The sequence below is a fragment of the Convolutriloba macropyga genome, chromosome 4 (assembly GCF_964194025.1).
Source record: "Convolutriloba macropyga chromosome 4, txConMacr16.3, whole genome shotgun sequence".
NCBI lineage: Eukaryota > Metazoa > Xenacoelomorpha > Acoela > Convolutidae > Convolutriloba > Convolutriloba macropyga.
In genome coordinates, this window is record NC_134471.1 from 59,611,705 (window position 1) to 59,636,615 (window position 24,911).

Genomic DNA, 24,911 nt, shown 5'->3' on the forward strand with positions numbered 1-24,911 from the left:
TGTATGAGGAAATGAAGCAATTTTTATAGAAAATTCAGATTTTTCCTCGTCCTAATTTCCTTTAGAACAGACGGCTGATCTATCCATGAAAACTTCATGCTAAATTGGGCTCTTTTTAGTGATTAAAACCAAAGATAATACTTTAAATTGAAAAAGTTGGGTGTAAAGAGCATTTTTTTCTTTGTTTTTGTCATTTAAAAAAAGAATCTGGTGAGCGCAATGGACTATACGTTAGTTATCTAGATTGGAAATTTATGCCCTGGTTGATAAACACCCAACAAAAAGACCCCAGTATAAAGAGTTCAAAAACTTTATGGATAATGTGTTCAACGTAGATGTAGCGCACTCAAGCGTTAAAGTTTCAAATTGCTTCTTGAATAATGCAACCTCTGAGGGTCATTTACTCGTCCCAATTTCTTCTAGAACACAAGACTGTTCTGTCAATTGTATTCTCATGCTATTTCGGGCTTTTTTCAGTGATTAAAACCAAAGAAAAACTTTAAAATGAAAAAAATGGGGTAAAGTGGGCCACCTAAATTTTTCTTGCAAAAAATTTGTTGCCAACGCTGATTTCGAGTGACTGTCAACTCCACTTCGTAGAAAATCTCATGTTTCCAAAATTTGGTTTAGCAAAGCGTGCTCAAGAAATTTTTGGTTTGTAGTCGTTTTAGACAGCCAGTCCAAATCTCGTAAGAGAAAGTACGACACAAGCAGACGAGTGTTGAAAACGACTGATCTTTCGGAGCTTAAAAGGCTTTTTTCAATGGCTCATCAGTCTAGTGAAACCATTAGAGCATCAACATTCCTTCAGCCAAAAGTAATCTTCCAAAACACGAAGGAGGCAGTTGACATAACTGCGTACTGCTCAGTTTTTGGACTCTCCTTTAACGATGCACTTCTCGTTGGTTGTTCAACTAATACCTTTCAATGCTAAAAGACCTCATTTTTCTCGTTGTTAGGTTGACCTTGAGTACAAGCGCTGGACAAAAAATGCTTACAAGGAACCATTTGAAGTCCTTTTTAAGGAAAAGCAGGAAAAGATTTTGTTTATGGCAAAAACATTTGAGGACCTGCCAGAGGAAGCTGAGTCTATATTGAGAGGTATCAGAAATTCAAATGGTTCATACTAAAAGCAGAGATGCTTTATAATTTTTAAATTTTTTCTAGACAATAATTCGAAAAACAAAGCTCTTCTGCTATTGCCTCATCTGGTTCCCCAGAAAAGGATCTTTGGAAACAGTCGTCTCAGTGATACTGATTCAAGATGCCGAATGAAGTTGAACTTCATCAGCAAAACAACTGTAAGATAACTTTAAATAAAACAAAGTATTTATTGTGGCTAAGAAATGTTTTCCTAGGACCAAGACATTATTGATCAGTTTGCTGCTAAGTGGAATCTTTGCAATGGAGCTATTGTTCAAAGCCCTAACAAGGTACAGTTTACCAAAATCAAAAATTCACTTTTCACTAACATATGATGCAACCAAATTCGATTACTCAATTATAGGCTTATGTTGTGTGTGGACGGGAATTAGCTGAGTGCACGACATTGACTGACGCAGTGGAATTGAGCCACAAATATTTCACTTGTCTGAATCTCAAATACCCTAACCAAATAGCTGTCATTTGGTCATATTTGAGCAAGTTTGTTTGGAAAAAGTCAGTGCCCAATTTAGTACACGCAATAGAGGACTTCAAAAGAAAAATGAACCTTACGTGGGCCAAAAAACCACGGAAAGTGAAGGGCCATAATTTTGACCTTCATAATTAGAAATGTAATGACTATGCGCTTGCTTTTAAAATGCATAGACTCTGCGAAACTGCATTCGAACGTCAAACGCTTACTTTGTACTTTATAATCAGAATTTTCCTATTGCGCTCAGAATCAAGCTTGAGCTTAAATAAGAAGTCATTAATGGATTGTCAGTTGTTAATTTTTTTTGGCTTGTGATTGTTATATAAGATGCTAACTCAATTTGTACAAGCTATTACGTTCTCTTTTGTTGCTCCGCTCATAGTTCTGTTAATGTATCACCTCTCAATATGATGTATCTAGTCAGCTTTTATGAACTGCCATAATAAACTGTACTTAGTGACTCCTCCTGAACTGCTTGTAACACAGGTTTTATTTTTCAGATTAATGCAGGTTTCAAAAGCAGGGCCATATCAATGACCCGCGCATTTGTTGACAGATTCCTCCTAAAAACTCTCAAAAGATTGCTGGGATTTCGTAATGTTGTCCTGACTCCAATGAAGACAAATTACTCAAATATTTACAGTTGGTATGGCATAGAACCAACTAAATTGTTCAATTGATGATAGGTAAATTGGAAGTATTTTATGTATTGTTTGCAGATTTAAAATTGGACTTTTTCGTTTTTGTTCTCAGAAAAATAAAACAGGCCGTGAGTTTTCTTGATTGTGCCTATATTTTTGCTTACGGACAGGGCCATAAAAATGACCTGTGGAACTTATTTGGATGCTTTTTTCTGGTTTCGCTGTTTATCGGTTTTAAGATTTGCACAAGAAACACATTGTTTTCTCTGTTTTAGAGGAAATTTGAAGTTCAGTTTTTAAATGGTGAAGAGAAACTTTTTAAATTTGTTCCAGAAAGGGCCATAATGTTGACCTTCTGGGCAAACAACGAACTCCTTAAGTAATGTTCTCTTCCAAAGGGGATGCGATTGTTGAGTCAACGGTGCATGACTACAAATTACTGGCTTCAATTGACTTTCGTTTGACTGAATCCCTTATTGAGAAGGACGGAAAAAGAAGTCACAAACCTATTGCCCCAGAAAATGTTATCAGTTTCTCCGATCAAGATAACCTCTAACGTTTTTTTGAAGCGAATTTTACAATTTCTTTCCAATCAGATTATAAACCATCTGTGGATGCCTTTTTAGGTGATACCGAGCGCGGTTATTGTGTTTTTCGGTTGTTGCCAACACCAAAATAACAAAAAGGGTGTGGTTATACCTGGACTGTTAGGAGTTGTGGCGAATTTGACCGAAGGTTTGGACTTTGAATTTGATTTTTTGAACTTTTCTTTGTCAGTATACGCATCAAAGTTGGATAATGCTGCGACCGATCTTGTTCGCCAACCACTCATGTTGCCCCAATGTTGTTTACAAAATGCAAAAAATCAAAAATGGGAGTTGTGCGTCTGGTCACTCTCTTTGACATTGACCAAGGAGACGAAATCTACGTTAAATACGGAGCAAAATGTTTTCGAAACGGAGATCTCAACACAATGTCAGTGTCCACACAGTGGTCTTCATGCACAAAAAACAGCTGATCAACAAGAAACAGCAGTCGCACTTCAGACGCCAGTCTTCATCATGCAATATGCTCCAATAAACAAAATTCTACATCAAATCAAACCCTCATTGATGAAGAAACGCCTTAAGATCAAATTTTGCGGGTTGTTAGCGAATCGGTTTCAGTCAAGGAAGATATTCTTAGACATCAAATCTTTAATGCCCCGATACAGCAACATAACAAACGCTCACAGCGTAAAACTGTCATTTATGAAAATTTTTGGGGGAATGAAGAGAAGCAGGATTATGCCTTGAAACGTACTATTTGCGATGAGAACACTGACCTGGCTGAAATGATGTATCACATGAAACTTTATCATCGGTTCGAGGCTCAGATTTCCTGTCCTGTTTTTCAATATCTTTTTTGCTTCTCTCAGAGCTTTGTGCGTCATTTTGACAAACATCTACCAGATATTCAGAAAAGATTGACTGTTCCTTCTTTCGATTATTTTTCTAATGTTATTTGTGATTCACAAGCTCTATCAACAGCACCTTTTAGCGAGGAAAGTGTTCCTGGTCGAAGTCATTGTTTCCAACGTGACAACGAATCTAGTTCGGACAGTGAAACTGATGGAGTATTGGAACTCAAAAGCTCATCTTTCTTAAACGAAATTAAGACCACGATTGTGTCACAGTCGATAGATTCCAACAAAAGGTCAAATATGATATAGTAAAAACACTCTCTGAGAATCGGTACATTCTGTGTAGACAAGAGAACTCTTTCGTTATCTCCAACAATTTGCGGCTGTATCTAGTACACCTTTCTCTAGACCACGGTTTTGATAAAACCTTTTTCTGTCTCTTCTGTCCTCGTTTCTATTCTACACTTGGGAGCCTTCGAAGACACATAGTTCGGAATTTAAGCAACAGAAACTAATAGTTCTAGCAATGAATTGAGCAAAAGGGAAATGATTCTGTGTTAGAATCCGAAACCGCCGATGAAAAAGAGGAGAATTTTGAAAGACAGTTCAAGCTCATTCAGAATATTGTCCGTGGTGAAGCGAGTGATGAACTTTTATTACTTCACCTGTCTTCTTCCTCTGTTACATTAAGCAATGCGTTTAAATTCTTTGAGCAAGTTGGTAGCTTTTTTCAATCTTCTGACTGAATCAATGTATCAAATTCTTAAACATCCGTAACAACATCCCTCTGAACGTTGCCCGGAAAATGTCGAAATTTTATGTAATTTCATTTGTAAAAGTGAGATCAGTACTATACAAAATAACAAAGACCTACAAAAATTTTTACAAAATCAAGACCGTTTTGTATCTGAAGAAGAAGTACTTTTGGGCACAGGCAAAAAACAAGGTTAAAATTTGGTCGGCCAAGGCAAGTGTGCGTGAAACAAAATTGCTACTTTGTACCCATTTCAAAAGTGTTGAAAAACTTGCTCCTAAGGAACGACCAAGTTCTGAGCCAAATTTTTGAAATTGAATACAACAAGATGTTGAGAAAATTAACTGATAATTGTCTTTTAGTTGACATTCAGCAGGCTAAATCATTTGAACAAAATGGAACGCTGTTTAACATGCCTTTACCAATAAATGTTGAGATGACCTCTCAGTCTTTTAAGCTTTGCTTACAGCTGTACTCTGATGATTTTGAGCCAGCTAGCCCAATCGGTTCACGATGAACTATGCACAAAGTCACTTGTTTTTATTGGATTCTTCCGAATCTGCCTCCGTGGTTGACATCTCAGTCGAGTGCAATAAATGTTGCTGCAGTCTGCAACACCTTAGATTTGTACCGGCATGGTTACAAGAAAATCTTATCTAGAATCATTAAAGACCTGGAAAGTTTGGAACAACCGTTCAATGTGGTGACTGACACTGGAAGAAAGATAATTTCGACCGGTGCTCATTTTTCATTTGTAGATGATAACGCTGAATATCATTCAGCGCTTGGTTTTGGAAAAAACCTTTTTCTAAAAGCCTCTGCTGCGAGAGATGCCTCGTAACAGCTGATGAATTCAGTTGGACTTTGACCACTCAAACTGCCCGTTGCGCAGTCTCAATAGTTTTACGAAAAACGCCGAGAAGGCCGAATTGACTTCCAAGCCTTCAAAAGGTGTTCGAACAAAGTCCTACCTAGAAACAAAGCATTTCAGTGCATATCGCAATTGAACCGCTGACATCCAGCATGACCTCTTTGAAGGGGGACACAGTACACAATGAAATTGGTGCTTCATAACCTGGTTGTCAGCAGGAAAATTATCTCCATTGATGTGCTTAATTACAGGCTACATTCTTTTGCCCTACGGTCGAAAGATTGACGGCAAACCAACGGAAATTGACATAAACAGGTCAATTTGCACACTTGTTTTCTGCAGCTTCTGTTGAAACACCACTGCAATAGGCAGTGGCAATTTTTGTTAAGTTTTGAAGAAAAAGAAATATTAATTGTTTCTACTATTTTTTCACTAAGTCCTTCTCTAAACGTTTAGATGGGTTAAAAGTGGACTTTCTTTTTTTAGGCTCAGAGATACTAAAGATCACAGTGTACGGGGGAAAACAGATCAAATCTTCACCCTCTACAGGTTTCTGCCTATCATTTTGTGTGACCTTTTCCCGCAGCAAGATGAGCACTAGCAATTTTTATTGCACTACTTTGACTTGATTTGTCTACTTCTCTCCCAATCATTCGTGCGGGCGGATTTAGTTATTCTGTCATATGAGATTCATAAGTGGCATTAGTTGTACAATAGCATCTGCACCTTGATACTCGAAGTCTGACAAACTCTTTAGAAAGTAATAATTCTTGTTTTCATGAAGTATTTTTTTGAAATGTTTTTCAACACAATACCATGTTTTAACAGGCAAGCACCTGCAAAAGTTCAAAAAGCTGTTTGCTAATCAACCAGTCATCTTCAAACAACATCGGTTATTTCACTATCCAACTATCTTACAGCAGTCAGGACGATTTACTCACATGTGTGTTCTAAAATATGAAAGAAAACATCAGTTTTTCAAGCCTCTGGCTGACGAAGTGTGCAACTTCAAGAATTTTTGCAAGACAATGATTAACAGACATCAGTTGGAGCTTTTTGTTCACTGGTCTTCTTCGGATAATTCTCTGGCGACTGAGTTTGGTCCTGGAAGTTGGGTTCCCTCTAATTACTTTTTCGCTAATGGCAATTTAAATTTTTTTTCAATAAAAATTCCACCCCGAAGATGACAAAGTATACGAATGCAAGAGAGCAAAAAAATTGGGAGTATGTTTTAAAGTTTGTGATGTCGTGATTGTTAACTACAAAACCAGCACTGAAACTCCAGTCTTTCTGAAAATCGAGAAATTACTGCGAGTACAGGCCAATTGGCTTTCTTTGGTAATATACTTGAAGTTGTTAAATACTCCACTAATTCCAGAAGTTATGTGACAACTGAAACAGCAGTCAGCAAGTTCGTTTCTTATAATTCTCTGTTTGACTATCACAGTTTTTCTATACAATTCAGCTTTGATCAGACCTGTCGATATGGCCATATTGTTTTGCGCAATAAACTCCTCTTTATTAATTTTTTGAGCTTGCTGGCAAAACCATAACATTTTCCGGTATTTAAGTAGTTTTCAACGGAAATGATTCTGGATATTAAACTCTGTTTAGTATCGTCTATGCTTGAATCAACATTTTTTAATACTCTTTTTATACTGCAATTTTTTCTCTCCATATTTGTTGGCGTTCAATAATCAAAGATGTTTTCAATGCCGTTTTTTCTTATCAATGTGAATTGTTACGTTGTGAGCAATCATTATTTCAAAAATTCTTTTCAGATAAAGCTAAAGAACACTTGAGTTAAAAAAGCTACCACACAATCCTCTTTACCGCTTTTTAATGGCCGATTGATGTACACAAGTGTGTCAAAAAAAAGTTGAGCTTTTTTTGTACGCGGATCCCATGATAGCTTTTTTTTAGAACTCATAGTAAAGGCGTTTAGTTTAATGCAAAATAGGGCAATAGGCTTGAAATTCGCAACGAGTTCTTAGTTATTTCATTGCTATTACTCTTCTTGATCCCGAATTTAGGTAGCAAAACTGGGCCATAAAAATGACCAGTTGGAGGATTCTGTTTTTTACTTTAAGAAATCCTTATCGGGGTTGGGCCACATATAAGACAAACTTTAGATGTGTGTTATTAGATGAAATTGACGCGAAGTAAATGCTAATGAAATCTGCGCGAACTACACTGAATCTTTCCCGTTTGAATTGAAATTATTGATTCTCAAAATTCAGAAAAATCATTATTTTTTTTCGAAATCAACACTTTGTTGCCATTCTGTGATGAAGCCGGTCTGTGACAAATACAAGCTCTGATTCTTTTTAAACACAAGCTTTGTTTTTTTTCCGGAGGACTTAAAGGATATCTCAATTTACATCATAGTTTTTAATTACGCTTGATGTATTTGTCCATTTTCTTTGAAAATCAATTTGAAGGCTTTGGTTAATCAATAACATGCTCAAAATATTTAAGATACATAGCGAATACAAAGCACACTGTAAACTATTGAACACGGCATTTCAACTAGTTAATCTGAATCCTATGTTTATTTTATCCATTGCGTTTTATGCATAGTTTGTCTATAACCAAGGTTTAGGTGTGCGACCATAGACTGCTCTTATCAGACCATTTGGGTCGCACACTGGTGGCGTGGCGCGACCCAAAATACATGGTCTGGGAAATGCTTGAGTCGCACAATTGTCTGGACAATGGTCGCACTACGGTCTGATCAGAGGGCAAAATCTGGGAAATAGTCTGGACAATGGTCGCGATACGGTCTGCTCAGAGGGCAAAGTCGCACTATAGTCTGATCATAGGTCGCACGAAAGTCTGCATAATGGTCGCACTACGGTCTGAACAGAGGGCAGGACCAATACTCTTAAGCTAGCTGGTTTCATTGAATCAGGTAATGTGGTAATATATTCGATCTGCAATAAATCCTTATCTTAAGATTTGACAAAATTCGTAAGGCTTTTGGCAGATTTCCAACTGATTCTTAAGTTGGACTGCTCTGGTGCAAAACTATTTACTCTAGCTCCGGTTCTGCTTCTGTACGAACAGAAGCAGGAAAAAATTTAAAAACTTGAATTTTGAAAAAAAACAGACTTATGAAAAAACTAATGGTGGACCCATGAAAAAACCTTATCTCGACTTTTCTGGTTATTAAAAGACTAATGCTGGACCCATGAAAAGACCTTAGCTGGACTTTCTTCGTTATGAAAAGACTTTAGCTCGACTCATGAAAAGATATTAGCTCGACTTTAAGTAGGAACCTCGACCGTGTAATTATAGTCAATATTGGTCCCCCCTACTAGACTTTTAAAGTCTTTTCATAAGTCGAGGTCTAGGCCTGGGTGGCAATGGTTCGAAAAATCTAGTTTATATACTCAATGTTAACGGGGTTTTCACGGCCCGTGTTTTACGATTAGATTTAAAAACCTGTGTAGAAACAAGTGACACTATAGGCTACATTTAGTTCAAATTTAATTCCAAACAGAATATTTTTGCTTACTTTGCAGAAAAACAATAACTTGAAAACATGGGACAAACTTTCATCATTCCTTTACACGCCATAAGTCAATAGTTTCCAAGCTATAAGTAACAAAATTCCCCATCACGTATTCTCTCAGTTGCAGTATCTTATTTTCACAATCTCCAACCTAATCCAATTCCTCAATTTATATGGGTGGGTGGGTTATATGAGATTATCGGCAACTTTAAAAGAAAACTCAAAACTCGTCAAAAGAAGCCTGAAAGTGCTAAACAGTCCAAAAGCAGCAAAATGCGTTCTGAATATTCACTTTATTGCTATGAAATAAAGTCTTCCCTCCCGAAAAACGAAGCACAGAGAGGAGACGGTCACAGAAGAAGCAGCAGCACAATTTCACAACCCTACCATGACGCAAGAACCAAAAACAAATTATTGAATTCATTAAAATTTAATAGAAGGTTAATGAATCTAAAAACGCTCGTGAAAGATGTACACTCTAAATATCTCTCATGTGAAATCACACGATTTTTTTCTTGTGTGATGAAAAGTCACACGATTTTTTGTGTGAAAAATGCGTCTCATGTGATTTCACACGAGAAAATTTTCTTCGTGTGATGAAAAATTACAAGATTTTTCATGTGAATGAATGTATGATGAAATGAAGCAATTTTTATAGAAAATTCAGATTTTTCCTCGTCCTAATTTCCTTTAGAACAGACGGCTGATCTATCCATGAAAACTTCATGCTAAATTGGGCTCTTTTTAGTGATTAAAACCAAAGATAATACTTTAAATTGAAAAAGTTGGGTGTAAAGAGCATTTTTTTCTTTGTTTTTGTCATTTAAAAAAAGAATCTGGTGAGCTCAATGGACTATACGTTAGTTATCTAGATTGGAAATTTATGCCCTGGTTGATAAAAACCCAACAAAAAGACCCCAGTATAAAGAGTTCAAAAACTTTATGGATAATGTGTTCAACGTAGATGTAGCGCACTCAAGCGTTATAGGTTCAAATTGCTTCTTGAATAATGCAACCTCTGAGGGTCATGTACTCGTCCCGATTTTTTCTAGAACACAAGACTGTTCTGTCAATTGTATTCTCATGCTATTTCGAGCTTTTTTCAGTGATAAAAACCAAAGAAAAACTTTAAAATGAAAAAAATGGGGTAAAGTGGGCCCACCTAAATTTTTTTTGCAAAAAATTTGTTGCCAACGCTGATTTTGAGTGACTGTCAACTCCACTTCGTAGAAAATCTCATGTTTCCAAAATTTGGTTTAGCAAAGCGTGCTCAAGAAATTTTTGGTTTGTAGTCGTTTTAGACAGCCAGTCCAAATCTCGTAAGAGAAAGTACGACACAAGCAGACGAGTGTTGAAAACGACTGATCTTTCTGAGCTTAAAAAGCTTTTTTCCATGGCTCATCAGTCTAGTGAAACCATTAGAGCATCAACATTCCTTCAGCCAATAGAAATCTTCCAAAACACGAAGGAGGCAGTTGACATAACTGCGTACAGCTCAGTTTTTGGACTCTCCTTTAACGATGCACTTCACGTTGGTTGTTCAACTAATACTTTTCAATGCTAAAAGACCTCATTTTTCTCGTTGTTAGGTTGACCTTGAGTACAAGCGCTGGACAAAAAATGCTTACAAGGAACCATTTGAAGTCCTTTTTAAGGAAAAGCAGGAAAAGATTTTGTTTATGGCAAAAACATTTGAGGACCTGCCAGAGGAAGCTGAGTCTATATTGAGAGGTATCAGAAATTCAAATGGTTCATACTAAAAGCAGAGATGCTTTATAATTTTTAAATTTTTTCTAGACAATAATTCGAAAAACAAAGCTCTTCTGCTATTGCCTCATCTTGTTCCCCAGAAAAGGATCTTTGGAAACAGTCGTCTCAGTGATACTGATTCAAGATGCCGAATGAAGTTGAACTTCATCAGCAAAACAACTGTAAGATAACTTTAAATAAAACAAAGTATTTATTGTGGCTAAGAAATGTTTTCCTAGGACCAAGACATTATTGATCAGTTTGCTGCTAAGTGGAATCTTTGCAATGGAGCTATTGTTCAAAGCCCTAACAAGGTACCGTTTACCAAAATCAAAAATTCACTTTTCACTAACATATGATGCAACCAAATTCGATTACTCAATTATAGGCTTATGTTGTGTGTGGACGGGAATTAGCTGAGTGCACGACATTGACTGACGCAGTGGAATTGAGCCACAAATATTTCACTTGTCTGAATCTCAAATACCCTAACCAAATAGCTGTCATTTGGTCATATTTGGACAATTTTGTTTGGAAAAAGTCAGTGCCCAATTTAGTACCCGCAATAGAGGACTTCAAAAGAAAAATGAACCTTACGTGGCCAAAAAACCACGGAAAGTGAAGGGCCATAATTTTGACATTAATAATTAGAACTGTAATGACTATGCGCTTGCTTTTAAAATGCATAGACTCTGCGAAACTGCATTCGAACGTCAAACGCCTACTTTGTACTTTATAATCAGAATTTTCCTATTGCGCTCAGAATCAAGCTTGAGCTTAAATAAGAAGTCATTAATGGATTGTCAGTTGTTAATTTTTTGGCTTGTGATTGTTATATAAGATGCTAACTCAATTTGTACAAGCTATTACGTTCTCTTTTGTTGCTCCGCTAATAGTTCTGTTAATGTATCACCTCTCAATATAATGTCTCTAGTCAGCTTTTATGAACTGCCATAATAAATTGTACTTAGTGACTCCTCCTGAACTGCTTGTAACACAGCTTTTATTTTTCAGATTAATGCAGGTTTCAAAAGCAGGGCCATATCAATGACCCGCGCATTTGTTGACAGATTCCTCCTAAAAACTCTCAAAAGATTGCTGGGATTTCGTAATGTTGTCCTGACTCCAATGAAGACAAATTACTCAAATATTTACAGTTGGTATGGCATAGAACCATCTAAATTGTTCATTTGATGATAGGTAAATTGGAAGTATCTTATGTATTGTTTGCAGATTTAAAATTGGACTTTTTCGTTTTTGTTCTCAGAAAAAGAAAACAGGCCGTGAGTTTTCTTGATTGTGCCTAAATTTTTGCTTACGGACAGGGCCTTAAAAATGACCTGTGGAACTTATTTGGATGCTTTTTTCTGGTTTCGCTGTTTATCGGTTTTAAGATTTGCACAAGAAACACATTGTTTTCTCTGTTTTAGAGTAAATTTGAAGTTCAGTTTTTAAATGGTGAAGAGAAACTTTTTAAATTTGTTCCAGAAAGGGCCATAATGTTGACCTTCTGGGCAAACAACGAACTCCTTAAGTAATGTTCTCTTCCAAAGGGGATGCGATTGTTGAGTCAACGGTGCATGACTACAAATTACTGGCTTCAATTGACTTTCGTTTGACTGAATCCCTTATTGAGAAGGACGGAAAAAGAAGTCACAAACCTATTGCCCCAGAAAATGTTATCAGTTTCTCCGATCAAGATAACCTCTAACGTTTTTTTGAAGCGAATTTTACAATTTCTTTCCAATCAGATTATAAACCATCTGTGGCTGCCTTTTTAAGTGATACCGAGCGCGGTTATTGTGTTTTTCGGTTGTTGCCAACACCAAAATAATAAAAAGGGCGTGGTTATACCTGGACTGTTAGGAGTTGTGGCGAATTTGACCGAAGGTTTGGACTTTGAATTTGATTTTTTGAACTTTTCTTTGTCAGTATACGCATCAAAGTCGGATAATGCTGGGACCGATCTCGTTCGCCAACCACTCTTGTCGCCCCAATGTTGTTTACAAAATGCAAAAAATCAAAAATGGGAGTTGTGCGTCTGGTCACTCTCTTTGACATTGACCAAGGAGACGAAATCTACGTTAAATACGGAGCAAAATTTTTTCGAAACGGAGATCTCAACACAATGTCAGTGTCCACACAGTGGTCTTCATGCACAAAAAACAGCTGATCAACAAGAAACAGCAGTCGCACTTCAGACTCCAGTCTTCATCATGCAATATGCTCCAATAAACAAAATTCTACATCAAATCAAACCCTCATTGATGAAGAAACGCCTTAAGATCAAATTTTGCGGGTTGTTAGCGAATCGGTTTCAGTCAAGGAAGATCTTCTTAGACATCAAAATTTTAATGCCCCGATACAGCAACATAACAAACGCTCACAGCGTAAAACTGACATATATGAAAATTTTTGGGGGAATGAAGAGAAGCAGGATTATGCCTTGAAACGCACTATTTGCGATGAGAACACTGACCTGGCTGAAATGATGTATCACATGAAACTTTATCATCGGTTCGAGGCTCAGACTTCCTGTCCTGTTTTTCAAGATTTTTTTTGCTTCTCTCAGAGCTTTGTGCGTCATTTTGACAAACATCTACCAGATATTCAGAAAAGATTGACTGTTCCTTCTTTCGATTATTTTTCTAATGTTCTTTGTGATTCACAAGCTCTATCAACAGCACCTTTTAGCGAGGAAAGTGTTCCTGGTGGAAGTCATTGTTCGGACAGTGAAACTGATGGAGTATTGGAACTCAAAAGCTCATCTTTCTTAAACGAAATTAAGCCCACGATTGTGTCACAGTCGATAGATTCCAACAAAAGGTCAAATATGATATAGTAAAAACACTCTCTGAGAATCGGTACATTCTGTTTAGACGAGAGAACTCTTTCGTTATCTCCAACAATTTGCGGCTGTATCTAGTACACCTTTCTCTAGACCACGGTTTTGATAAAACCTTTTTCTGTCTCTTCTGTCCTCGTTTCTATTCTACACTTGGGAGCCTTCGAAGACATATAGTTCGGAATTTAAGCAACAGAAACTAATAGTTCTAGCAATGAATTGAGCAAAAGGATAATGATTCTGTGTTAGAATCCGAAACCGCCGATGAAAAAGAGGAGAATTTTGAGAGACAGTTCAAGCTCATTCAGAATATTGTCCGTGGTGAAGCGGGTGATGAACTTTTATTACGTCACCTGTCTTCTTCCTCTGTTACATTAAGCAATGCTTTTAAATTCTTTGAGCAAGTTGGTAGCTTTTTTCAATCTTCTGACTGAATCAATGTATCAAATTCATAAACATCCGTAACAACATCCCTCTGAACGTTGCCCGGAAAATATCGAAATTTTATGTAATTTCATTTGTAAAAGTGAGATCAGTACTATAAAAAATAACAATGACCTACAAAAATTTTTACAAAATCAAGACCGTTTTGTATCTGAAGAAGAAGTACTTTTGGGCACAGGCAAGAAACAAGGTTAAAATTTGGTCGGCCAAGGCAAGTGTGCGTGAAACAAAATTGCTACTTTGTACCCATTTCAAAAGTGTTGAAAAACTTGCTCCTAAGGAACGACCAAGTTCTGAGCCAAATTTTTGAAATTGAATACAACAAGATGTTGAGAAAATTAACTGATAATTGTCTTTTAGTTGACATTCAGCAGGCTAAATCATTTGAAAAAAATGGAACGCTGTTTAACATGCCTTTACCAATAAATGTTGAGATGACCTCTCAGTCTTTTAAGCTTTGCTTACAGCTGTACTCTGATGATTTTGAGCCAGCTAGCCCAATCGGTTGAACTATGCACAAAGGCACTTGTTATTATTGGATTCTTCCGAAACTGCCTCCGTGGTTGACATCTCAGTCGAGTGCAATAAATGTTGCTGCATTCTGCAACACCTTAGATTTGTACCGGTATGGTTACAAGAAAATCTTATCTAGAACCATTAAAGACCTGGAAAGTTTGGAACAACCGTTCAATGTGGTGACTGACACTGGAAGAAAGATAATTTTGACCGGTGCTCATTTTTCATTTATAGATGATAACGCTGAATATCATTCAGCGCTTGGTTTTGGAAAAACCTTTTTCTAAAAGCCTCTGCTGCGAGAGATGCCTCGTAACAGCTGATGAATTCAGTTGCACTTTGACCACTCAAACTGCCCGTTGCGCAGTCTCAAAAGATTTACGAAAAACGCCGAGAAGGCCGAATTGACTTCCAAGCCTTCAAAAGGTGTTCGAACAAAGTCCTACCTAGAAACAAAGCATTTCAGTGCATATCGCAATTGAACCGCTGACATCCAGCATGACCTCTTTGAAGGGGGACACAGTACACAATGAAATTGGTGCTTCATAACCTGGTTGTCAGCAGGAAAATTATCTCCATTGATGTGCTTAATTACAGGCTACATTCTTTTGCCCTACGGTCGAAAGATTGACGGCAAACCAACGGAAATTGACATAAACAGGTCAATTTGCACACTTGTTTTCTGCAGCTTCTGTTGAAACACCACTGCAATAGGCAGTGGCAATTTTCGTTAAGTTTTGAAGAAAAAGAAATATTAATTGTTTCTACTATTTTTTTACTAAGTCCTTCTCTAAACGTTTAGATGGGTTAAAAGTGGACTTTCTTTTTTAGGCTCAGAGATACTAAAGATTACAGTGTACGGGGGAAAACAGATCAAATCTTCACCCTCTACAGGTTTCTGCCTATCATTTTGTGTGACATTTTCCCGCAGCAAGATGAGCACTGGCAATTTTTATTGCACTACTTTGACTTGATTTGTCTACTTCTCTCCCAATCATTCGTGCGGGCGGATTTAGTTATTCTGTCATATGAGATTCATAAGTGGCATTAGTTGTACAATAGCATCTGCACCTTGATACTCGAAGTCTGACAAACTCTTTAGAAAGTAATAATTCTTGTTTTCATGAAGTATTTTTTTGAAATGTTTTTCAACACAATACCATGTTTTAACAGGCAAGCACCTGCAAAAGTTCAAAAAGCTGTTTGCTAATCAACCAGTCATCTTCAAACAACATAGGTTAATTCGCTATCCAACTATCTTACAGCAGTCAGGACGATTTACTCACATGTGTGTTCTAAAATATGAAAGAAAACATCAGTTTTTCAAGCCTCTGGCTGACGAAGTGTGCAACTTCAAGAATTTTTGCAAGACAATGATTAACAGACATCAGTTGGAGCTTTTTGTTCACTGGTCTTCTTCGGATAATTCTCTGGCGACTGAGTTTGGTCCTGGAAGTTGGGTTCCCTCTAATTACTTTTTCGCTAATGGCAATTTAAATTTTTTTTCAATAAAAATTCCACCCCGAAGATGACAAAGTATACGAATGCAAGAGAGCAAAAAAATTGGGAGTATGTTTTAAAGTTTGTGATGTCGTGATTATTAACTACAATACCAGCACTGAAACTCCAGTCTTTGAAGTTGTTAAATACTCCACTGCTTCCAGAAGTTATCTGACAACTGAAACAGCACTCAGCAAGTTCGTTTCTTATAATTCTCTGTTTGACTATCACAGTTTTTCTATACAATTCAGCTTTGATCAGACTTGTCGATATGGCCATATTGTTTTGCGCAATAAACTCCTCTTTTATAATTTTTCGAGCTTGCTGGCAAAACCATAACATTTTCCGGTATTTAAGTAGTTTTCAACGGAAATGATTCTGGATATTAAACTCTGTTTAGTATGGTCTATGCTTGAATCAACATTTTTTAATACTCTTTTTATACTGCAATTTTTTCTCTCCATATTTGTTGGCGTTCAATAATCAAAGATGTTTTCAATGCCGTTTTTTCTTATCAATGTGAATTGTTACGTTGTGAGCAATCATTATTTCAAAAATTCTTATCAGATAAAGCTAAAGAACACTTGAGTTAAAAAAGCTACCACACAATCCTCTTTACCGCTTTTTAATGGCCGATTGATGTACACAAGTGTGTCAAAAAAAAGTTGAGCTTTTTTTGTACGCGGATCCCATGATAGCTTTTTTTTAGAACTCATAGTAAAGGCGTTTAGTTTAATGCAAAATAGGGCAATAGGCTTGAAATTCGCAACGAGTTCTTAGTTATTTCATTGCTATTACTCTTCTTGATCCCGAATTTAGGTAGCAAAACTGGGCCATAAAAATGACCAGTTGGAGGATTCTGTTTTTTACTTTAAGAAATCCTTATCGGGGTTGGGCCACATATAAGACAAACTTTAGATGTGTGTTATTAGATGAAATTGACGCGAAGTAAATGCTAATGAAATCTGCGCGAACTACACTGAATCTTTCCCGTTTGAATTGAAATTATTGATTCTCAAAATTCAGAAAAATCATTATTTTTTTTCGAAATCAACACTTTGTTGCCATTCTGTGATGAAGCCGGTCTGTGACAAATACAAGCTCTGATTCTTTTTAAACACAAGCTTTGTTTTTTTTCCGGAGGACTTAAAGGATATCTCAATTTACATCATAGTTTTTAATTACGCTTGATGTATTTGTCCATTTTCTTTGAAAATCAATTTGAAGGCTTTGGTTAATCAATAACATGCTCAAAATATTTAAGATACATAGCGAATACAAAGCACACTGTAAACTATTGAACACGGCATTTCAACTAGTTAATCTGAATCCTATGTTTATTTTATCCATTGCGTTTTATGCATAGTTTGTCTATAACCAAGGTTTAGGTGTGCGACCATAGACTGCTCTTATCAGACCATTTGGGTCGCACACTGGTGGCGTGGCGCGACCCAAAATACATGGTCTGGGAAATGCTTGAGTCGCACAATTGTCTGGACAATGGTCGCACTACGGTCTGATCAGAGGGCAAAATCTGGGAAATAGTCTGGACAATGGTCGCGATACGGTCTGCTCAGAGGGCAAAGTCGCACTATAGTCTGATCATAGGTCGCACGAAAGTCTGCATAATGGTCGCACTACGGACTGATCAGAGGGCAAAGTCGCACTATAGTCAAATCATAGGTTGCAAGAAAGTCTGGACAATGGTCGCAATACGGACTGATCAGAGGGCATAGTCGCACTATAGTCTGATCATAGGTCGACTTTGGTCTGCGGTCTGATCAGAGACCAAAGTCTGAACATAAGTTGACCCAAAATCTGACCACAGAGCATTAACTGACCATATTTATTTGACTGCAGTTTTTTTAATCACTGTTTTTGATAACCCCAAAAAAACTGCTGGCACTTCAAAATGACATTCTGCTTATATTTTTATCAATCAGTTTTGTCCTAACCTTAACAAGATATACTAATTTATTAGATTTTAAGTCGCGTAGTATATAGGTTTGAAATGAATAATTTAAACAATTAAAAACGGATTAAGACATGTGTTCAAGAAAGGTCTGATCAGAGGGAGCGTTGGTCGCACTAAAGTTGCACAAATTTTTTGGGTCGCACTATGGTCGCATCAATTCTTGGGTCGCACTACGGTCTGATCGTCGCACTATGGTCTGATCAGAGAACTTTTGGGTCGCACTATGGTCGCACGATTTCTAGGGTCGCACAACGGTCTGATCAGAGGGCCTTGGGTCGCACGATTGTCTGATCAGAGGGCAAAGTCTGGGAAATGGTCTGATCAGAGCGGTCTAGGGTCGCGCACCTAAACCTGGGAACTACACTAACTGGTTCAAGTTGAAAGCAACAATTTTTTTACATGCTGAAAATTGTGAGGATGGGTAATCCGTGAATATTCGTGACAAAATGTAGGCCTTTTTCACAGTATAAATAACCTCTTTCCATCTTTTGCGCAATTAAATTCCTTTGCGGAAATTCTTAAATATATAAGAATTGTGAAAAGTGTGGACTTTTTTTCTCAAACGATTCCACAAAACGTCAAATTTATCGACATTCGCTTTTAAGTACATTGGCCTCCTAATGAAATACAGAACTTTTCGATTATCAAAAAATTTATTTTTGATATAATTTTTCATTTGCTGCTACAGATTGTCTGAACGTGTTGTAAAAAGCAAATTATGACTGTATTTGGGTGCATTTCTTAATTAAATGTCACATTTTTCTCATTGACTGTATTTTCTCTTTATGCAATAACTGACACTTGAGTAAATAATTGAGCTTGTTCTTCTCTTTATGTAAAAAGACGCTGCTGTCAATTTTGTCCACGTTCGAGACACAAACAAAGCTCTTCGTGCTTTCGCCCGGGTTGATTGTCCTCCCTAAAATCCTCCAATTTTGTTGTAGGAGTGGGGGAGGGTAATTCGTCTACGGGGGTAAATTGATTTAAGATTGTGGGGGTAATTTGTTCAGATGGTGTAAAATGATGTAAAAGTTGGGCTGCAATGGGAGGACTTTCGAGGAATTACCCCCCTGACAGAAATTGCCATGTAAGAGTGGGCTGCAATGGGAGGACTTTTCAGTATTTAACCCCCCTGACTAAAATTGGCATGTAAGAGTGGGCTGCAATAGGCGGCAATGGGAGGACTTTTCAGGAATTACCCCCTGACTGAAATTGCCATGTAAGAGTGGGCTGCAATGGGCTTCAATGGGAGGACTTTTCAAGAATTCCCCCTGACTGAAATTGCCATGTAAGAGTGGGCTGCAATGGGTAAAATGATGTAAAAATGAGGGGGTAAAAGACAAATTAACCCCCCACTCTTACATCTTTTTGGTCTGTCAAGGGGTTAAATTGATGTAAGTGTTCGCGGGTAATGGAGAAATTACCCCCGAACTCTTTCATCGTTTTACCCCGCTTGACAGACCAAAAAGATGTAACAGTGGGGGGTTAATTTGTCTTTTACCCCTCACTCGTACACCATTTTACCCCCGTTGGAAGCCCAATGCAGCCCAAAAAGATGTAAGAGTTTTGAGCTGCATTTTCCTAAAAATCCTCCCATTGCAGCCCCACTCTTACGTCAATTTGGGCGGAAAAATTCAACCCGGGGATAGAGACAAAACGGCGAGACTTAGTAAAGTGCGCTTATCATTTTGAAACTTACCTAATCCGAAGTCTTTGTCTTGAGCCTGATTTTGCATTCAACCAATGTCAATAAGAAAAAACAAGTAAACTTTAAAAAATGATTTAAACAACTGAAAAGTAAAAAAAAAATCTGTTAAGCGTGGCTCATCACAAGTTTCTTTTTTACTTTATAAATGCTGTTCTAGAACTAATTTTAAAGTTCGCAATTACACTTTCTTATAATTTCTTTTGTTGTGCAATGTGTTGTTTTCAGATTTTTGGCAGCGAAATAAATTTTTGAAAACATTATGACGGGAAAGGTGAACTACAGCAAAACACAACTTCACGTTCAAATGTTTTTTATAAATTTTTTGACACTAGGAGATGCAATTGAGACTAAAAAAGAGTGTAGCCTCATAAAAATTAACTGCTCCTTTACTTAAGGAATCTATTTTGCATTCAGATAAGGTTGCGATTGTTTTCAATTGGTTTTCAAGTTTAAGTTACTGTGATTGGTTTATGCACTACAGAATTTTTTATACTCGTCAAATTGTATCTAGTCTTTTATTTTTTTCTACTGTTAGCACCAATTTCATCAAATTATTGATGCAAAATTAAGATATACATTTTTTTATCAATTGGAATTTTTGCGGAAAACTGAAAATTTGAAAATTAATATGGTCCTCAATTTTTCGTTTTTACATGACCAATAAAAATGAATACTCATTCAGTTGTTTTCTTAATTTTATACTATTTAAATTGTTATTAGTATTTTTGTCTCCTGATTTTCCGCGAGAGAAATCATTTGATAAGTAAAATTTTCACGTGGAGTGGCGTCAATTTTTACGTGTGTTTGGTTTTAACATAAGAAGTTGATTAGTATGGTTCGTTTTAAAAGTAATATACCATCTAAGATAACTTTTTTGTTAAATATGAACAGTTTTTCTAATTTCATACAGCGTACTCATTTGTTTTCTTCAAAAAATTACATGAATTATTTTATAAAATAAATTTTGGTTGAGAGAATTTTTTTATTCTCATTGTTTAGAGTTCAATTAAAACACGTAAATCAGGGTTAAAGAACCCTACTTTCAATTAATGATTTTAAGCTTCGTTTAATGGCCATATGACAAATAAAGTTTCAAAAAAAATTTCAAGTGCTTTTTCATAATTAATTGTGATCAAATCTCAGTTCGTTCAAAGTTATTTATGGTCTGATTTTGGAAAGATCAATGAGTCAGTTAAGCTCAGACTTTAGCTCGCTCTTTGCGCGTGTCCTCGTCTGGGTAACTTTGGGCGCACTTCACCCTCTGGTGCACTTTTGATGGTCTGATCATGAGCTATATTTGCCTGTCGCAATTCGGTACCGGAACTGGGGAGAAAAAATACTCTAGCACAACATACCTGATCTTCCAAACACAAAAAGTGTTAGTGAAGACAATAACTAAGATTGGAATTCCGTCGTGAAACATAGTTCCTGATATTATGATGAAGAATAAAGAAGATTGGTCAAAGTCAGTTTTCTCTCTCAGACATTGTGAGGTCAAAGGGTCAATTGAGCTCCGTAGCAAGAGAGGAGACATGAGAAAAGCACACAAAACATAGTTGATGATTGTGCATCGAATTGGGTATTTTGTTTTCAACATGAGATTGGGTTTGTATTTGCTATATGTAATTGCAAGGAATCGGTCACAGCTCATGAGAACGAGTTGATTCTGAGATGCAAATGCAACGGCCGAGTAGACAAAGTTCGTTACTTTGCACCAAATTGGAGAGACATTCGAAAGGTTGACAATGTCCCAACTTGAAAGACTAAAACCCCAAACACCACCTCGTTAAAAAAGAACTCCTTCCCTAGTCCAACGGTTGTCTTGCAAGATCTTATGATTATTGATTTGAGGGTTATCTTTGCAAGATCTTGCTTACAACGGTTATCTTGTACGGACTATTCCAAGAGACTTACAAGATAACAGCCTCTCTAGAACATCAGCACCACGGTCCATTTGAAAGGCTTGCAAACAACTTTTGGTCAACGATTATCTTGCTCCAGTCTTTTTTTTTGTATGAAATACATGCTCTGATATCAACTATCTATTGAAAACTAAAAAAAAATAGCAAATTTTTTTTAATTTATTTTTTTTAAAAAAAAAAACAGAAAAGATGGTTATCATGCTAGAGTCTTGCAAAAAAGATGGCGATTTTGCAAGCTGCTTGTAAAAAGACGGTTAACATGCAAGATCTTGTATAATTATGTAAAATCTTGCAAGTGTCCTGCAAGATTTATGCAACGTCTTGCAAAATAACCGTGGGTTTTGAACTAGGGGTTCTTGGAAGCCGGGCGCAAAAAATTTGAGTTCAAACTAGACCAACTATATATGATTTCCGCAATAAAGACAGTGCACCTTGGGATATATTTTAGTTGCTTGTATAATGAAGAAAATTTCAGCAGTTATCAGATATCGAAAACTGGCGCTGATCCACTTTATCCTTATTTCGTTCCGTGACCACTGAAGAAGATTAAAATTTTGCTTTTTATCTTTTTTGCCATGAAATCTCTTTATCGTCGTTCTGAGAAATTTTCCTAATTAGGCTTCCAAAATAGGAAAAATCAACTAATTCAGGTTAAATTTTTACTGGAAAGATGCATTTCTGTACTTGATACGCTACAAAAAAAGGAAAAATAAGATAAACTTGTATTTACAATGTTAAAAAGTATATTGAGAAAATTAAAGTCAACATAACTTTACCTTAACACGATATTACCTTGACCCTTAATTTTGCGTTAGACCAATATTTACCAATATTTTTGCGAGCGGTAGATATTGTGATCCAAGTTACTTAAAAGGGATAAAGTTTCAGGAAAATTGAACAGAATAGCTACACGAAAAATTAATCAATGATGTCAAGTACATGACAGGTTTAACTCCTGATCAGCGCTACCCCCGAGCTTTGAATTGAAAACAAAATCAAACTTTAAAATTTACTTTATTTTTTTCTCAAGAACTCTCACGTCTTATAGTTATGAACTGTATAAGCACAAAGCGCTAACAGTTGAAGTCTCGCATCTAAATTGCTGGCACGTTTCTGAAAGCTTATTCAAGGGCTTTGCATTAATGTTTTTGTGAGATTTTCCCCAGACATTTTTTATCAGGTTTGAAAATGCTAATGATTTCTCTTTTGGCACTGTTTGAAGATGGACATCTAGCAGCTTAAGATAAGTTTAAAGTCATTTGATCTTTTTCATTCAATTCATATACCAGGAGATCAAACTGATTACAGTAAAGCCAATTCTGAAGGCGAATGTTGAAAAAAATTGAACTCTATATAATGAGTTATTGGTGAAATACATTTTGTTAGAAGCTTCTAACAGCCGTCAACATTCCTCGCCGAAATCCTATTGTTATATAGAACTATGACTCCAATGAACTATGATTTCAATAGCGGTTATTTCCAAATAAAGACAGGTCCAACGCGTTAAAAGGTACCAGGTTAGTCGCGCGCAAATTTTGTCGTTAATTTTGTCAACATCTAATCAGATCACCAACACATGTTCAAGCACAAGCATGATGTCCTTACTTGTTCGATTTAGGACTTCTGATTCATTCTTGATTTCTAAAACTTGCGGGTTATTGCTTTTACCCACTTGCGAAAGCTAGGTTTTCATTGTATTCTGGAAATGTCTTGTAAAAAGCAATAAACACTGGTGACATTTTAACGACAAACACATTGCAGTCATCTAATTTTTCTGAATTTGAAAAAAAACAATATCAGGGAGTACTCGAATTTATTTCTTCTCTAGCATTTGAAAATTCAGTAAATGCTGTTTTTCGAAAGTCATCGACGATAACAGAAAAAGATAAGGAAGAAGATTAAGATTTAAAAAAGGGAACAAAGAATAGATTTTACCAATTATTTAAATACGAAATAAAAAGAAAATATAGCAGGCAAAAGGGTCGACAGACGAGTTTGTCTCAGTAATCAATAAATTTTACTTCATTTTGAAATTCGCACAAGGAACTAAAGAAAAAAAACACGGGTCTTAATCCAAAGTAACCTTTATTTTAAACACATATAAAACACCGATATATTATCATAACTAAAAAAAAATTTATTATATTCGCTGACCTAATATCCTATTTACTAAATTAGTATCCTATATATGAGGAAACGTTGTCCACTCTCCTTGAAAAAAAATTCTGCTGGTTCAGTTTACTCAAGAAGATTCCACACTAAAGGTGACAGTTTTCGATTTTACACAGCATAATTTTCAGGCATGCATTTGCATTGTTTTTAACTCTGGAATAGCAGTAAAGAAATCAAAACTTTTCAGCAAACTTTTCAGCTGCTTGTCGCAGAAAAAAATCAAACGACTGGAAAAAGTAGAAACAACGTACGCAGAAAAATTGAAAGAACGTACGCAAAACCACTGAGAAAAAAGCACTAAAATTAGATGAAAACAACAACCTCTGAAAACGAGAAAAGTTAAAAGAAAATTCAGTCAAGTTTCACACACATCCTCGCATTAAAGAAACAGTCTGACCGATTTATCCTCAAATTTCCCAACCGGACAGTTGTTCTTTTAAAAAAAAAACAATTGTCATTGCTGCCTTCAAAAGAAAAGATTGTACTTTAAAACTGCAGATGCGCCTTTAAAAAACCAAACGTCAACAACATGAAACGCTACAACAGCAGCGCAGCTACACAGGTGACAAGCGGAATTAAAAACCACCCTCGACTCTCTTGCGGAATGACTCAACAGAAAAATTAGAAAATATCACTAAAACCTATGAGTCCTTTTCTGAACAAAACTACAATCCAACAAACTCTGCAATATAACCTTAAAGCAAAAATAATCTTAATATTTGTTCAAATATAACCTTAAAGCAAAATAAAAACTGGAGAAATCAGCAGAACGTGGTCTTATTCTCTAGAACAGAAAAAGTTTGAGAGAGATTTCAGAAAAAGTTACTGCAGAATTTACAGTCATTTATCTGAGCATCAACGAGTGACAGAACTACGACAGGCTTTGCAGGCGAAAATAAAATCGCCAACTAACATTCGAACCGAAAAACACACAAACGCTCTTTCAAAGTATAAAGAATACGAAAAACATAAGTGAGAGAAACAGATACAAAAAAGAGTACTGCAGATATATTACCTTTCATTGTATGAAACATAACCACCGCAACCAAACCGCAGCAATCTGCCACAGAGCAAATAAAAAGATAATGGCAAAAAGCAAAAGGAAAAAGTAATAAGGAAAACTATCTAATGAGACAAACCGTGAATTGAAAGAAGGAATCTCTTTCTCTAGCGACACAGTCAGTTAAAACAATTTGATGCAATTCTATAAGATGAAATTTCTACACAAAACTTTATATTGAGCTAAAAAGGGAGACGCGCCA

At 36.3% G+C, this 24,911-nt stretch overlaps 1 protein-coding gene across 1 annotated transcript in view; it reads right to left on the reverse strand.

The window, feature by feature from the left end:
- LOC142338116 (uncharacterized) overlaps positions 1-24,911 on the reverse strand; it is a 39,223-nt gene that overhangs the window by 8,958 nt on the left and 5,354 nt on the right. Inside the window, exon 2 of the mRNA XM_075387749.1 lies at positions 20,911-21,318. Coding sequence (XP_075243864.1) covers positions 20,911-21,318 — 408 coding nt within the window. The remainder of the gene's footprint in view (positions 1-20,910; positions 21,319-24,911) is intronic.